General features: G+C 41.6%; 1 protein-coding gene and 1 long non-coding RNA gene across 2 annotated transcripts in view; one reads left to right on the top strand and one right to left on the bottom strand.

Moving 5' to 3' along the window:
- Window positions 1-3713, top strand: part of WDR37 (WD repeat domain 37) — an 80559-nt gene extending 76846 nt beyond the window's left edge. The window contains exon 14 of the mRNA XM_017514056.2: window positions 761-3713. Within this exon, the coding sequence (XP_017369545.1) occupies window positions 761-892 (132 nt within the window). The 3' untranslated portion in view covers window positions 893-3713. The remainder of the gene's footprint in view (window positions 1-760) is intronic.
- The window catches only part of LOC119468868, a 21918-nt gene continuing 5573 nt past the window's right edge, over window positions 1211-17555 (bottom strand). The window contains exons 3-4 of the long non-coding RNA XR_005197660.1: window positions 10148-10149; window positions 1211-1291 (exon numbers count right to left, since the gene is read on the bottom strand). This is a non-coding gene — a long non-coding RNA (uncharacterized LOC119468868). The remainder of the gene's footprint in view (window positions 1292-10147; window positions 10150-17555) is intronic.

Here is a 17555-nt window from a genome sequence, read left to right as displayed (position 1 = left end):
ATTCTCTCTCCAAATGCATAAATAGGATATTTATATGTGACTATTTTGCAGGAAAATGTTACGCCATTCTTTGAGTGTTTCTTAATCTGTAGCTTTACTTAATACTGACTCTTGCACTTTATGCTGTAATAGCAACCCATGAGAGCTATTGTGTAATTTAGAAAATGCAGATGGGTCCTAAGGCATTGCTCACAGATATTCCAAGTGTTGTCTAAGAGCCTGCGCCTGCTACGTACATACACAGTGATATGCTGTAAGCTCTGTTAAATATTTTGCAGTAACTTTTCCAACATGCTGATATTTAACTGGAATTCCTGAAGATGGCAGGAATCTACCTAAAAGGCCATTTATTTATCCTTGTTTTATATGACATCAAATGTATTTTTCTAGTTCTTTTATTACTGAAGCCAATTATTTGTTAAAATGGAATTTGAAGTATTCAAAAATTTCACACTGATCATTTATTTGTTTTGTCTGACTGGAATCTTACTCATTTTCTTGAAGAAGGAGTCATACAGTGCTTTTGGGGCAAGTCCTACCAACCTTGAACTCACTGGTGCCCCGGCCTCACTCGCCCTGGGCTGGCTGCACGTTCGGTGGCTCTGCCCTGCTTGGTGGTCTTGGCTCTTGGGGACTGATCCTTTGCACCGTGTCGTTTAACGTACTTACTTTGAGTGATGGGGTTATTCATTTGGCTGAGGTCTTATACATCTTACTGTCAGGAATAATGCACTGATCTTGGTTTGTTTGATGTCACTAGGGCCACAGGAGAATGGTGTGCTGCTCGGCGTGGAGCGAAGACCACCCTGTGTGCAATCTGTTCACCTGTGGGTTTGACCGGCAAGCCATTGGTTGGAACATCAACATCCCTGCATTGCTGCAAGAAAAATAAGGTCACCGGCAGTCCTTAGTGTCACTGTTTGCCAGCACGGACCTTTGACGGGTGCAGGCTCTTTTGTATATTAGTCAGCCATTTTTGTGAGAGTTTGACCCTGGGAAGGGTACTTTGTATGTGTTCTTTTCACATAGTGCCCAGCTTGCATGAAGTGTACAGAGACATGTGTGGTCGTATTTTTTACTTTTGTCTTGTGTATGTGTATTGGGTCCTTTAGGCCATAGAGGCGAAGCTCACCTCCCATGTAGCACATGAAATGGTTGTGAGTTGTTGACGTTGGACAGGTGAACAGTAGGGCATTACATTTGTGTGAATTAAATGTGAACCTGTGTATTACATGGCGGCGTTGGCAGTCCTGCGTCCCGTGGAGTAACTGTGCGTATCTGCCTATGCTGGCTGGTGACCAGCAGGATCACGCCGGGATTTGTGTTTACCTCTCTGTGAGGTTCAGCACGTGCTGTTGTGTAGTCCGCCTCCACTGTCATTTCTGTTACAGTTCTGCAAAGGTAACCTGGATTTTAGAAGTTAAAAAGAAGCATGGGATGTTGGACTTGTACCATTTGGAGTTTCTTTAGGAAAGAAAAGGGTTCTGCTTTTTTTGTAGAAAATCATTTCAATCTCCCAAGGTCTCATGCTAGCAAATTTTGAAATAGGATTCTTATCACCGATTTCAAATATTAAGCAAAATGAATGTAAAGCACTTTAGTTTATAGCCGTGGTTATAAACAGTTTTTAGATGTTTCAAATGACTTGTCCATGGAATGTGACTTGACCTTGATCAGAGACCCTGCTGCCTGCACACAGAGCCCAGTGAATTCTCCGCACCTCAGTCATGTGCTTCCGAACGGGCTCACTCCCATGGTGGTGTTTGAGAGCCAACAACACTACCTCAGAGACGGGTCTCTGGGAAACTTTGGGTCTCACTGGTGCCTGACTGGAGCACTTTGGTTTATAGCTGGAATACCGAGTTCAGTTCAGAAGGCAGGAAAGACAGTCACGCCGACATGTCCTGAAGGTGTAGGCTCTCCACTTAAGCGCACACGCTGACGGCCGCAGCCAGCAGGCCCTGTGATGGGACACTTCCAGCTCCCACAGGGGGACGCCTTTCAGTGCCAGTCCCATTCCTGCTGAGGGAGCCTGCTGTTCTTGCCTTCTTGGGAATTACTGCTCACCTGGTATCTGTATGTTAGTGTTTCTTGCTGAGTTACGGTTTTGATGAAGAGGCTCTCAGTTCCTGCCTCGTATTTTCAGTCCTTTCAATACGTCCACCTGGAGGCTTACCACTTGGAGAGACACAGGAAAGTGATCTTTACAGTTGTCGTGTGACACCCCAGGTCTTTGTGTCTTGCCCCGTTTTACGGTGATGTGGGAGGGAACCCATCTGAGGACTGGTAGATGCAGGTGCAGTAGGACGTGGGACTTTCAGACCTGTCCTTCTGTGCAGCTCACCAAGGGTGAGAGGCACCTCCTTACTTGGGTCTTCAGGGGCTGGTCCTACGAGCTTCAGATCTAAATCCCCAGAATGATTCTGAAATGACTGACAGCCTGGGGCCCAAGAATAACCGACAGTGACCTCATTTGGATTTGATGTGGCTAAGGGACAAACAGCAAATATTTCAGTCGTTTTTATGTTAAAGATAAAAAACGTGTTGTGTTTTTGTCTGACGTTGTTTCTTGACTGCACTGTTCAGAGAGTCCACTGTCCAGAGTCCTCCTGGTCCCTCCGGTTGATGAGAATCTCAGGTTTTGGCTCCTGCTGTCCTGAGTGAACTTGCCTAATGCACAGCTGTGCTGTGTCCAGATGTTGCTGGTCCCTGCTTTTTCTCATGGCCAGAGGTCCGATTGCCAGAGCCTCCCACACTGCACATGCAAAGGCCTGAGCCCAGGGCGGCTTCTGGGGCCACTGCACAGTGCCGGCTTGGGTTCCTCGGAGTTTAATTTGAAAGTCTGGGTGTCTTAAGATGATGGTTAGGAACATTGAAAGATGGCTGCAAATAGCTAAGTCAAACTTAAGAACCAGATTAAAACATTTTTGAAGCTTTTAAAAATCCATGTTCGGAGTGGCCATTGAGATCCAGGCATGCTGGTGACCTTCACTGCCATACCTGCTCACCTTCTCCAGCAAACTGGAGGGACCTCAGAAACGGCTCCTCTTGCACATCCTCAGGACGCAGCCCTGTGGTGCTGAGGGAGAGCTCTTGGGAGCGGAGGCGCCTTGCTATTTGCCGCTGTGTCATCTTCTAACGTGAACTCATCACTGCTGCTGCAGTGTGTTAATCAGGAGTCACAGACAAGATGGGGATGGTGTGTGTGCGTGTGCGCATGCACGCGCATGTGCACATGTGTACGTATGTGTGGCTAAATTAGGTCATGCCGTCAGCCACATGTGATGTCGTCTGAAACAGTATTTGGAAATGGGAACAGTTTTGTTCTTCATGCTGATGTGTCCAGAATTTCATTTAATAATAGATGGAAAATGTGTGGTTACTATAAAGTGTGTATCAATACAGAATTTCATAAGAGCCATGTTGGGCAAAGCAACTCTCTTTTTCAACCACTGCTCATCAGTTTCTGTAGAGACAAAAATTCTGTACATATTTTGGAATCTGAAGAATCCTATGTAAATCATTTGTTACTTAAATCTGTGAAAAACATCTTTCTTTGGAGGAAAGTATGCATTTATAAGTGTTCTGTGGAATCAGTTTTTATTCTATCGATATAATTGTCTCTAAGTGTTCAGTGTCTTCATTGCAATATGAAATTCATTAAAATGTCTGTGTTCCATAATGACTATTATAAAAGCTTTGTGTTATTGGGAGTCTCTTATTTTAGTATTTTTATCATTTTTCATGTTTTGCTTTGGTGAAACATTGGGAATGACTGTATAAACATCAAGATGACCCAGAAGTTGAACAAATATAATACTGGTCATTCGAAAAATTTTTGGACTTAAAAATATCAGTTGTGTTTTCTATCCATCTCTTATGCTAACATTAAACAATACATAATTATGCTTCTTCATCCCCATCAGGACCTCAACAACTTCTAAAAGGATTAACCATCTCATATAATTTTTGCTAAAGTTCCTCAGTATAATAAAATGCTCATACTGTTCTCATTGCAGTAAGCTTGTTTGAAAGAAAAAAAAAAAAAAAAAAAAAAAAAAAAAATTTAAAATATAAAAAAAAAAAAAAAAAAAAAAAAAAAAAAAACAGTTACAGAAAGTAGGTGCCACTTTCTGTGGGAGAATGCAAAGCAGATTGGCAGGGGCTCCTGGTACATGGCCGTGTCCGACCCAAGCGCTGAGGCTGTGGTTGAGGCCATGACTAAAGCTGAAGCCAAGGCCGAGACCAGGGCCGGTGCTGTGGCTGTGGCTGTGGCTGTGGCTGTCGCTGAGGCTGAGGCTGGCGTTGGGACTGGGGCTATGGTGGTGGCCTAGTCTGAGGCTGTGGCTGAGGCTGACACCAGGGCTGGGACTGGGGCTGGGGCTGGGGCCTTGGTGGTGGCTGAGGACATGGCTGTGGCTGTGGCCATGGCCCGAGCTGTGGCTGAGGCTGAGGCTGCTACGGTGTCAGCAGGTGGAGAGTCTGGGAGGGTTCTTGCTTGTGCAGACAGTGGCTCCTTCACACTGGCAAGGCCACTGCCTAAGCTGTGTTGGTGCTGGGAGCATCTTCACCCAGAAAGGCAGACCATTTCTCCACTGGTTACTTAACTTTCTCAATCTTCCTCCTTAGATAGCCTGTGATTATTGTCTAAATTTCATAGTGTTACATCTTCAGTGAATTTAAAATTCATGCTTTATTAGTATCAAGAATTCAGAAGGAAATGCTTACACATTGCTGTGATTTCACCGAAACGCCAGGACGCTGGTCTCCCTTACTAGCTGTAGGGTTGCTATCTGTTTTTCCTTAATAACTTAGAATTTAAAAAAATTATGCTAAAATTTGGGAACACCTGAATTTATTATATGCAACATATGCAATTTATATTACAGTGGGAAGAAGCTGAAAATGAAATTAGCTAAAAGTCTTGTATGATTTTTTTTTAATTAAATTTTTTTTTTTTTTTTTGAGACGGGGCCTCACTGTGTTACCTAGGCTGATTGCTTGCCTTGGCCTCCCAAAGTGCTAGAATTACAGGCTTGAGCCACCACGCCTGGCCAAAAGTCTTGTGTAATTTTAAATTAATTTTAGTAGAATATCTTTTATTAAGCAGCTTTTGGCCAAAATGAAAATGAACTAAGCAGGTCTTTGGAGCTGCAGGAGCTCTGTGTGGAAGCCAACCAAGAGTTTCCTGGGGCCTCTTGGTTTGTGCGCTGAGTGGAGAATAGTGAGGAGCTACCTTGGGTATCTGGTCAAGGAGGCTTCTCTGAGGTGAGTCAAGGCACCAGGAAGTGGCAGGGAGAGTTCCCAGTGAGCAGAGCGCCATATGCAAAAGCTGGGTGAGCTTGGCACACTTCAGGTGCTGAGGTCACAGTGTGACCAGAGTGCAGGTGAAAGGTGGTGGCCTGGGTAGGGGAGCTGGGATGACACGTAGGCACTGTCTCACTAGGAAGCTCTGGGGAAGAGCTTTCATCGTCTGCACCTGAGAGGGTGAAGATCAGAAGTGGGGAGACTGCCCAGTCATCCAGGTGAAGGATGTTAGCTGCCGGGCTATGTTGGTGGCAGTAGGATGGAGAAAGAGGATGGATTGAGATATGTCTCGGGGTTAGAACAGGCAGTTCTTGCTGGAAAGAAGTGTTCTTCATTCGAAAGTTCAGAAAACATCTAGGAAAGGTATTGACTGTGCAGCCATTTCTTAATGTACTCAAGATGTTTCATGCACCGACAGCCTAAAATATATGATCAGGATTTTCACCTTAAAAGGTTGATGATAGGTTAGGAAATGTCAGTCACAGCTTAGAGACATTATTATCTTAGCTAAGTTCATCTGTCGCTTGTGCTGATAAGCATCTTACCCCCACCACGCCACAGACTCTGCCTCTCTCTCACCTGGGCACCATGTCTGCCTCTCACCATGTGGATGCTATCGGAGTGGTCATGCCTTAGCACGTGACACCTTGTCCAGGCATGATTGATTGGGGGTGGGAGGGTCTCAGGCCTTCGGGCTTGACCTGCAACAAAAACACCAGCTCTCTTGGGCCTGTGGTTTGTGGATGACAGACAGCAGGACTTCTCAGCCTCCATAACTGCATGAGCCAATCCCTTATCATAAGTCTTAGTGTATCTGTATACATCCTATTGGTTCTGTTTTTCTGGAGAACCATAATGCAGTGACCGATTTAATTAATTGTTCTAGTACTGTTTGTTATGCACATGAAGTTAAATAATCAATTTGGATCCCTACCTCACACCAAACAAAAATTAATTCCAGCATTAACTGTTAAAAGAAATTTTAAAGGAGAATCATCAAAATTAAATTTTTAAAATAATATTAGGTTTATTAAACAGCTCTTTAAAAATGCATTAAGCAGGCCAGGCAAGGTGGCTCACTCCTGTGATCCCAGCACTTTGGGAGGCTGAGGTGGGCGGATTGCCTGAGGTCAGGAGTTCGAGACCAGCCTGGTCAACATGGTGAAACCCCATCTCTACTAAAAATACCAAAATTAGCCAGGTGTGATGGCACACACCTGTAGTCCCAGCTACTCACGAGACTGAGGCAGGAGAATCGCTTGAACCCAGGAAACGGAGGTTGCAGTGAGCCAAGAACACGCCACTGCACTCCAGCCTGGGCGACAGAGCAAGACTCCATCTAAAAAAAAAAAAAAATGCATTAGGCATACTAGAAAAGGTGGATGAATTCAAAAATTAAAAGGTTCTGTTCATTATAAGACACCTTTAGGGTGAAGTGATAAACCACAAGTGGTAGTTGCAACATATATAATTCACAGAGGACTACTATCCAGGATAGCAAACAAAATTTTATATGTCCATAGGATAATTGGAAATTGAACAGCAGACCTGAATAGGTATATCACAAAAGAGAAAATAAGAGCCAATACCAAAATATAGACATGAGGAATATGAAAATTAAGGCCAAAATGAAATACCATTTCACAGTCATTAGATTGAAGGGAAAATCTGTGGAACATATATAGACTACTAGAACTCTGCACCTTGTTGGTTGGGGTCTAAAGTAGTATAGCAATTTTGGAAACATCTTGGAAACAGTCTGGCTGTGTGCATACATCCGTGTCCAGCACACTAGGTATTTGTTTAGAACATGGTTGATTACGCTGCAATGTCTAGAGCATTTGTATTAGAATTGTCTTGAGTGTTTGTTAAAATGGAGACTTCTGGGTCTCCAGAAGCTACTGACTCGGAATATCTGGGGAAGGGTGAACTGCCTTTTATAATAAACGTGCTCTCACACGGAATTCTACTGTCCAGTTTGAGAACTACTCTTCTAAAGTCCCCACATGTGCCAAAGGACTGTGCAGGGTGACAGCACCAAACTAGAAACAACCCAAACATACAGGGGTAGATAAATTGTTAAATTTACACAGAGAAATAGCACAGAGCGGTAAAATTGGAGAGCAGCATGCTGTACGCAACCCTTGATCTCAGGAACATAATGTGGAATGAAAGCATAGGCACTGAAGACCACGGGCATATGAAACCGTTTTCATAAAGTACAAAAACAGGCCGGGCGCGGTGGCTCAAGCCTGTAATCCCAGCACTTTGGGAGGCCGAGGCGGGTGGATCACGAGGTCAAGAGATTGAGACCATCCTGGTCAACATTGTGAATCCCTGTCTCTACTAAAACTACAAAAAATTAGCTGGGCATGGTGGTGCGTGCCTGTAATCCCAGCTACTCAGGAGGCTGAGGCAGGAGAATTGCCTGAACCCAGGAGGTGGAGGTTGCAGTGAGCCGAGATCGCGCCATTGCACTCCAAGCCTGGGTAACAAGAGCGAAACTCCGTCTCAAAAAAAAAAAAAAGTACAAAAACAAGCAAAACCAAACCACGTCTGCCTGTTCATCTCTCTAATCTGTGTTCACATATTTTGGGGTCAGAGGGTGGGATTGGGAAGAGTGGAGAATTGGCAGTGTTTGGTTCTTAAGTCAGATGTGGTTTTTTATTTTTTTATTTTTTTGGAGATAGTGTCTCACTCTGTCACCCAGGCTGGAATGCACTGACCCGGTCACAGCTCACTGAAGCCTCGATCTCCTGGGCTCAATCGATCCTCCCATATCAGCCTTCCTAGTTGCTAGGACCACAGATGTGTGCCACCATACCTGGCTAATTTTTGTTTGTTTTTGTAGAGACAGGGTTTTGCTGTGCTGCCCAGGCTGGTCTTGAACTCCTGGGGACTCAAGCAATCTGAGTATTCACACTTTATAATACTTTATAATTTGAAGGAATTTTTTAATACTATTTCTTCAATGTACCTAATATTATATAATTAAAAGAGTAATATAAGATATTCTAAAGAGAAAGCATGTGTTATTCCAAAGATGGATAAAGCGAATGCCGCTAAGGTGGGGGGATTTATACCAATATTTTTTGACAGCATCAGTTTTAAACTCATCATTGAGGGGCCATATTTTATTTGCTTCACATCTTAGTACTTTTTCCATTCACAAACATGTAGTTTTATTATTCTATACTGTCTGATTTTCAGGCATTGTGCACATTTCATAGGAGGAAACTCAAAGCCAATTTTGCTCCAAGATAATGTTCTTCAGAAAATGGTCGCTAAGGAAGTTGTTGAAAGGCAATGAGTTACACTGTGTCAAAACTGGTCTGCTTTCAAATACATTTTGGAAATCCCAGCTTTAAAGAAGGAAATGTAATAAGGATTTCATTTGCCAGGTTTGAGCATAAAATAATAAAAGTAGTTTTCTAATGGTGCTCATAAACTGGGACTGAAAATCATTTCAAATCCATGAGACAGTCCAAAAATGGTTATTGAGCAATGGCCACATATTGGAATAAGAATTTTTATTCTTGGTCTGTGTTTTGGGAAAACAGCATTTCATTGCATAGGTGGATAAGTTCTAGAATATTGGCTAAACATGTAATCATTTTCTGTAACGCATATGTATTACAAAAGTTTTCTAGCTCCTGAAGTATTATAGAGTTTTCTAGCTCCATAATATAAAAATGTTCTAGTGATAAACTTTATTTTCCTCCTTTTTCAGTAATAAAATTAATTGTATATGTCCTAACCACTTCCTGTCAGAAGGAGCTAATTTTAGTTTTCCTCTCTTTTGAAACAGCTTTATTCTGGTTTAAGAGACACACCAGACATATTTAAGGTATAAAACGTGATTTCCTTTGACAGGCATTTATCATGAAATCTTCCCCACAACCGAAATCATGCACAATCCCCCGAGGAAGTCGCTTGGGCCCCTCCATGTTCCTCATACTGCCCCTCCTTACCCCTACTCCAGCCTTGGGGAAACACTGGTTTACCTTCTGTCACTAGGGATTAATTCTCATTTTCTATAATTTTATATAAATGCAATTAGATGGTATGTATATTTTGGTTTCTTTCACTCAGAAAGATTATTTTGAAAGATTAATTTTATTGTATGTACCAATATATTTGTTCTCATTGCTGAGTAGGATTTTGTGTGGACATACCACATTTATCTGTTTACCTGCTGATGGACATTCAGATTGTTTCCAGTTTTTGGCCATTTCAAATAAAGCTGATAATGCACACTTGTGCACAAGTCTCTGTGTTGACATATTTTCATGCTCCTGGGTGAATTTCTGTAAATGATAATTTTTAACTCCGAGAACCTGCCATACCATTTTCCAATGTGGCTGTTCTGGAGACCTCTCGTTTCCATTCCAACATGTAAAAGAGCTTGGAAGTAGTCTCTCCCGCCCTCACCATAAAAAGGCGAAAAACAGAAAACAGTGATTTTTCTTAGATCACAGCAGAGAGTTGCGGTCATAGGGCAAACTGCTGACCTCAAAACTGGAGAAACAGGCAGATACAGGGAATGATGGCTTCTGGAAGAGCAGCTGCTGGAGACTGAAATGGCTAGGGGCCCCAAATGAGGCCATGGAGGCATTGATGGAGGCTGGAGCTGACTGTGGACTGAAGGCTCCCAGATGTCTGGCCTGCTGGTTGCCTCAATTTCATGGGTTCTACTTCCAGGAGCACCACCAAGTTCCCATGGTGAAGATGGGAGAAAGATCCCCTCCAGTGTGGTGAGGGGAGGGAAGGTGACCGTGAAGCCAGCCAGAGCTTTCTCACTACAGACCCCTCTCTGCAAGGGCAAGGCCTTCACCAGCACGACTGACTTGGGAGAAATCACTCAGCTCCAGCCTCTCAGCCTTCCTGTCTCAGGGGCAGTACCTTGAGAATCACTTGTGGAGGTTACAGCCACAGTGTGCAGGCCCCCTGAAAACATGAGACCAATTCATGGCACCACAGTCCCCTCCCTTCCTCTCCCCTTTCCTCCCTACTCCTCTTCCACCTGGCCTCACAACCACAGAGCTCCTGAATAAGGACAGCCAAGGGGGCCAGAGCTCCGACTCAACTTAAGAAGAAATTTCAAGGGAAATCCAAGACAATAGGGGAGACAAAAGCAAAGACACCGGAGGATATTGAAGCCTCTGATTCCTGCAGCTGCAGCAGACAATGAGCCCAGCCTCCCTCCTAGACAGAGGCTAAAACCTCACACCAAAAGCCTGCTTACCTCAGTGCCTTCTGCTCAGTATGCCGTGTTTAGCTTTCAGTTGATGATGAGAAGGTACACCAAAGGTCAAAACACGATCTGAAGAGACAAAGCATCAGACCAGACTCAGATATGGCAGAGACTTTGGAATTGGCAGACACGAATTTAAAAACAACCATGATGCGTATGCTAAGGGCTCAAGTGGGAAAAGTGAACAATGGGCAAGAACAGTTGGGTAATGTAGGTAGAGAAATGGAAATTCTAAGAATAAAAAGAAATAAATAGCACTGTAACAGAAATGGAGAATGCCTTTAACTGGCTTTTAGCAGACTACGCATGGCTGAGAAAAGCATCAGTGAACTTCAATTCAGGTCAATAGAAACCACTCGAAGCGCAAAGTAAAAAAAAGAATGAAAAAGGCAGAATGGTATCAAAGATTTGTGGCACAATTACAAAAGATGTAATATGCATGTTTGGGAATACCAGGAGGAGCAAGAAAGGATGAGGAGCAAGTTGTAAAGTAGTAGCTGAAAACGTTCCAAAATTAATAGGAAAAACAAGACTACAAATCAAGGAAGCTTAAGGAATACATACCAAGTGGATAAGTACCAAGAGACTTGGTCAACACTTAGGCATGTTATATTCAAACTGCAGAAAACCAAAGACAAAAAGAGGACCTTGAAAGGAGTTAGGGAAAAAGCACTTTATGTGTGGAGGAACAATATTAATAATGACATCAGACATCAGGAACCATGCAACTAAGAAGAGAATGGAGTGAAATGTTTAAAGTCTGAAAGAAAAACCATCAGTAAAGAATTTTGCATCTAGAGAATTATCCTGCAATAGTGAGAGAGAAATGGTTTCCAGGACAAAAACAGAGGAAACGCGTGCATTTATCTGTATCCTGCAGTTTAAAAAATTTTTACCAGTTACTTATAATCACTTTTAGAATAGATTCTGTCAGATTTTCTACCTTGGGATAATAGCATTTGGTTTATTTTTTTACTTTGATGTATTGTGATGGTGAGAACCTTTAATACAATGTGGGACCAAAGTAGAGAAGGTGAACTCCATCTTGTTCCTGATCTGAAAGAGAAGGCACTCAGTATTTCACCATTAATTAGGATATTAGCTTATGTTTTTGACAGATGTTCTTCATCAAATTGGAGGAGTTCCATTTATTGGTTGCTGAAGAATTATCAGAAATGCATGCAGGATTTTATTTTCCAATTTTTTTGGTGCTTATTGAGGTAGCCATATTTTTGTTAATATGATGATTTATATTAATGGATTTATGAATGTTAAACCAACCTTGCGTTTTTGAAGATAAGCCCAGTTTTGTCATACTGTACTATTCTTTTTTTATATTGCTGCATTTGATTTACAATTATTTTGTTAAGGATTTTTGTGTCTATGTTAATGAGAGACTGGGCTGCAGTTTTCTTTTCTTCTGAAGTGTCTGTCTGATTTTAGTATCAGTGTAATGCAGGCCTCATAGAATTGGAAAGATTTCTCTATTCCTCAATTTTCTGAAAAAGTTTATGTGGAATTGGTATTATTTTTACCTCAAATGTTTGGTAGAGTTCATGAGCGAAGCAATATGGATATGGAATTTTCTTTGTGAAAAGGTTTTAAACTGTAAGTTAAATATATTCGATATGAGGATAATTCAAGTTATCATTTTCTACTTGAGTTAAACATTGATAGCTTAAATTTTTCAAGGAATTCCTTCATTTCATCTAAGCTATTGAGTTTGTCATAAAGTTGTTCACATTATTCACTTCTCATCTTTTAATATCTGTGGAATCTGTAATAATGTCACCTCTCTCATTCCTGATATTGGTAACTATGTCTTCCTTTCCTGTCTTTTCTGATTAATCTGGCTGAAGGTCTATCAATTTTATTGATACTTTTAATGAACAAGATTTTGGTTCATTGATTTTTCTATTTCATTTGGTATTTTCTTGTTTTCTGCTCTGATTTTTATTATTTCCTTTCTTCTCATTACTTTTGAGTTTACTTTGTTCTTCTGTTTTCACTTAAGGTGGGAAGCTGTGGTCTTTGATTTAAATAGAAGTGAGAAAATTATATTTCCATAGTATCTAACTGTATAGATGAGAACTTTTAAAATAGGTGACACATTGTGGTTTTTATTTTTGTTTGTCGTTATTGTGGCTGTTTTTAAGTGAAAACATTTTATTAGGAAGAGTAAAGTCACAAAAACATAAAAGTCATCTTTACCAGAATGAAACCATATTTCATAGCCCTTTAGGAAACATTGCACAGTTATGTTTACATACAGTTACCTTCTTTTTTCTCAAGAATGGAATGTGTATTTTTCAAATATAAAATTGAACTTAAATTTAGAACATCATAATCTGGAGTGGTTGAAATCTGCCTCTGTTTGGAAAATGCACAGGATGATTGTGCTAATTCAGTGCCTTCAGATACAGCCATGGGTGCCCAGAGACTGCTCCTGTCAGGCTTCCCTTTTCTAGCCCATTTGAAAAAAGAGAACGGTGCTGGGTGGTGCAGGGCTTGACACCTTTCCACGAGGCCAGGGTGTCCTGATGCCAAGACTCTGAGCAAACCTCTCCTCCCAGCCACAACAGATTTTCTTCTGTTTCCTGCCTTTCTGCTGCTGTGTCTATCCCAGGTCACATGCTGCCCTCAGCAACGGAATCATTTAACAATGCTTCCACCCTCTGGCTTTACACTTCTTTCCTTGTAAATGAGTTTGTTTATGAAAGGTGTTATTTTCTTGCCCACAGATAAAATGTCTTGAGGGATTGATGAATGATTTTCCTAGCCCAAACTAAAATAGACTGAAGCAGCATTGTGCTTCCATTTCTTTCTTTCTTTTCATTTTTGGCTGAAGTCTTGGGCTTGCGTTGTTAGTTTTAGCTTCAGTCCATGGTTTTGCAGCATCTTTTGAAGTCATGTGTGGACTTGAGCACACTCTGAACAAGGGAGGACCACACTGTCACCCTTCCTTGGCTAGGCCCCTCCAGCAGTTCCTGAAGACCTCTCCAGTTCTTGCATGGCTACTTCAGAAAAGGGTGAAATGCTGACATGGTGGCACAGCAGGCCTGCAGTAGAGACTGCCCAGGAGTCACCTGCAGTAGAGACTGCTCGGAAGTCGCCTGCGGTTAGAGACTGCCAGGGGAGTCGCCTGCGGGTAGAGACTGCCCAGGAGAGTCGCCTGCGGGTAGAGACTGCCCAGGGGAGTCGCTTGGGCTTAGAGACTGTCTAGGAATCACCTGCATTAGAGACTGCCTAGGAATCATCAGTATCCACTGCAAGGAACTCACTCAGTGTTTGAACTATTTGGGAAGCAGTATGTATTTCCTGGTAATTTTCTAGTTGGTGGTTATGTTCTGTATTTCAAAGGTTTCCAGATATGCCAGGAAAGAGGAATCCCACAATATTACATCCTAGTAATGACTGCCCGTGGGATGAAGAATCCATTTAAAATGGTGTATCTTCCAGCAACTCTGTAAACAGCTGGATGCCCTGGAGAGTGGGTTCAATGCTGTCAGAAAACAGTATGTGACTCGGCAGCTCTCCTGAGTGGCCAGTGAGACCCGGGCAATTCTCCTGAGTGAGTGACCTGTTGGACCCAGGCAGCTCTCCTGAGTGAGGGGCTGGTGGGACCCAGGCATCTCTCAGCCAAGTGGCTGGTGGGGCGATCATCCCTGCAGATTTTGTAAGGAAAGAGGCTTGCCAACCCCAAAGACCACTCCCAAGAATGCCTTCAGACATAGTCCGTTTTTTAAAACTAATATTTAAATGTTACCAATATTTATGAAGCAAAAGGTTTAAGATTCAGATTTTTCACTTTTCTTGTAAATATTAGCATACCAGAGAAAACCGGGCCAGCATCTCCCCATTGCCGCCAGTGGAGCTGAGGAGGGGCCGCCATGTCTGGATGCCTGAGTCAGGACCAGGTCAGCACCGTCCTTAACCACCGGGCTCCTGCAGAAATTTGAATTTGCATCCTATGAAATGCATGCTGGCCACTTTCTAAATTTTTTCTCCGAGCCAACTTCTATGCAGAGCTCCAGATTCTGCCACCTGGATGTCATGGATGTCCTGGATGGCGGAAACTCATGATATCAACATTTATTTTTCCACAGGATTTTATTATGAAAAATTTCAAACCTACAGAAGAATTTAAAGATTTTTTTCAGTGAAAGCCCACATTTCCACCACTTAACTTTATGATTAACAGTTTACATTCCTGTTTTGTCACATATCCATGTATCTATTCTCTAGCCCTCTACTGAACCATTTTATCTTTAGATACTAGTTTTTAGGGCAATTTTAGGGTTATGGCAAAGTTGAGCAGAAAATGCACAGTTGTCGCATATGCCCTCTGCCCCCACACAGGCACAGCCTCCTCCACCATCAGTGTCCCCACCAGAGGGTGCATTTATTACACTTGGAGAGTCAACATTATCACACCATTATTACTCCAAATCCACAGTTTACATTAGGGTTCACTCTTGGTTTTGGACATTCTATGGGTTTGGGCAAATGTATGATGCCATGGATCCATTATTTTAGTATCATGCACAGTAGTGCCACTGCTCCAGAAAACCTCCATGCTCCACTTATTCAGCCCTCCCTCATCTCAGCCTTGGCAAGCACTGATTCTTTTTTTCTAATACTTTAAGTTCTGGAGTACATGTGTAGAACATGCAGGTTTGTTACATAGGCATACACATGCCATGGTAGTTTGCTGCATCCATCACCCTGTCATCTACATTAGGTATTTCTCCTAATGCTATCCCTCCCCAACCCCCACCTCCTTGCTATCCCTATCCTAGCCCCCTACCCCCAACAGGACCCGGCGTGTGATTTTCCCCTTTCTGTGTCCATGTGTTCTAATTGTTCAACTCCCACTTATGAGTGAGAACATGCAATGTTTGGTTTTCTGTTCTTGTGTCAGTTTGCTGAAAATGATGGTTTCCAGCATCATCCATGTCTCTGCAAAGTACCTGAACTCATCTTTTTTATGGTTGCATAGTATTCAATGATGTATATGTGCCACATTTTCTTTATCCAGTCTGATATCCACATTTTCTTTATCACTGACTTTTAAAAAACTTACCTTCACTCATAGTTTTGCCTTCTCCAGAATGTTCTATAGTTGCTATCCTACAGCATGTAGCCTTTTCATATTGGCTTCTTTCACTTAGCAATATGCATTTAAGGTTCTTCCATGTCTTTTCATGGGTTGATAACTCATTTCTTTTTACTACTGAATCATATTCCACTGCCTGGATGTCCCACAGTTTATTTGTCCATTTGCCCACTGAAGGACATCTTGGTTACTTCCAAGTTTTGGCAATTATGAATAAAAATGTTACAAACATCTGTGTACAAATTTTTATGTAGAAAAATTTTCAACTTCTTTGGGTAAATACCAAGAACTGCAATTTTTGGATCATATGGTAAGAGTATGTTTAGTTTTGTAAGAAATTGCCAAGCCACATGATAATGGTTTGGCTGTGTCCCCACCTGTATGTCATCTTGAATTGTAACTCCCATAATTCCCATGTGTTGTGGGAGGAACCCGGTGGCAGGTGATTGAATTATGGGGGTGGGTCTTTCCTGCATTGTTCTCATGATAGTGAATGAGTTTCAAGAGATCTCATGGTTTTAAAAAGAGGAGTTCCCCCTGCACAAACTCTGTCTTTGCCCACCGCCATCCATGTAAGATGTGACTTGCGCCTCCTTGCCTTTCACCATGATTGTGAGGTCTCCCCAGCTGTGTGGAACTGTAAGTCCATTAAACCTCTTTTTCTTCCCAGATTTGGGTATGTCTTTATCAACAGTGTGCAAATGGACTAATACACTACTTTTCAAAGTAGTAGCAACATTTTCCTCTCCCACCATCAGTGAATGAAGGATCCTGTTGCTCCATATACCTGCCAGCATTTGGTATTGTCAGTATTTTGGATTTTGGCCATTGCAATAGGTGTGGTAGTATCTCATTATCTCATTTTTTTTTTAAATTTGTGATTTCTTAGTGACATATGATGATGAGTATCTTTTCATATGCTTACTTGCCATCTGTATATCTTATCTGGTGAAGTGTCTATTCAGACCTTTTGCCCATTTTTAAGTTGGGTTATTTTTTTTATTGAGTTTTAAGAGTTCTTTGTGTATTTTGGCTAACAGTCCTTTATCAAATGTGACTTCTGCAAGTACTTTCTCCTAGTCTGTGGCTGGCTCCAGGATCTGTAGCAATATTCTCTATTTTATTCCTAATTTTGGTGATTTGTACCTTCTCTTTATCTTTTTCAGCCTGGTCAGAGGTCCATCAATTTTACTGGTTTTCATTTGGGGGTGTGGGGGTGAAGACCTAGCTTTTTGTCTCATTGATTTTTTTCTCTTATTTTCCTTTTAATTAATTTCTACTTTAATATTTATTATTTCCCCTTTCTACTTCTTTTGGATTTACTTTGACTTTTCTAATTTCTTGAGGTAAGAACCTAAATGATTGATTCGAGATCTTTATTCTTTTCTAATATAAATGTTATGTGTTATAAATTTCTCTGTTGGAATTGCTTTAGTGATATCCCACATACTTTGGTGTGTTTATTTTAATTTTTATTCAATTCTATGCATTTCAAATTTCTTTTAAAACTTTCAATTAGACCTATAGGTTATTTAGAAGTACGTTGTTAATTTCAAGTGCTTGGATGTTTTCCCATTCTTTCTGCTATTGATTCTAATTCTGCTATTCATTTGTTCCATTGTGGTCAGAGAACATACTGTGTGATTTCAATTATTTAACATTTCCCAAGGTTTGCTTTTATGCCCAGGATATATGTTCTATTTTGTTACAAGTTCTGTGAGTGCATATAAAGAATCTGTATTCTGCTGTCATTGGATAGAGTATTCTGTAAAATTCAATAGATCTCACTGGTCAGTGCTGCTTACTTCTGCTATATATTTGATGAATTTCTAGTAGTTCTATATTCGTCACGGGCGGTGCAGGTGGGGGCACAGGACA

The sequence above is a fragment of the Cebus imitator genome, unplaced genomic scaffold (genome assembly GCF_001604975.1).
Source record: "Cebus imitator isolate Cc_AM_T3 unplaced genomic scaffold, Cebus_imitator-1.0 Scaffold513, whole genome shotgun sequence".
NCBI classification, from domain to species: domain Eukaryota; kingdom Metazoa; phylum Chordata; class Mammalia; order Primates; family Cebidae; genus Cebus; species Cebus imitator.
Note: the sequence above shows the minus strand (reverse complement) of the source record. Positions and strands in the feature narration are given on the sequence as shown.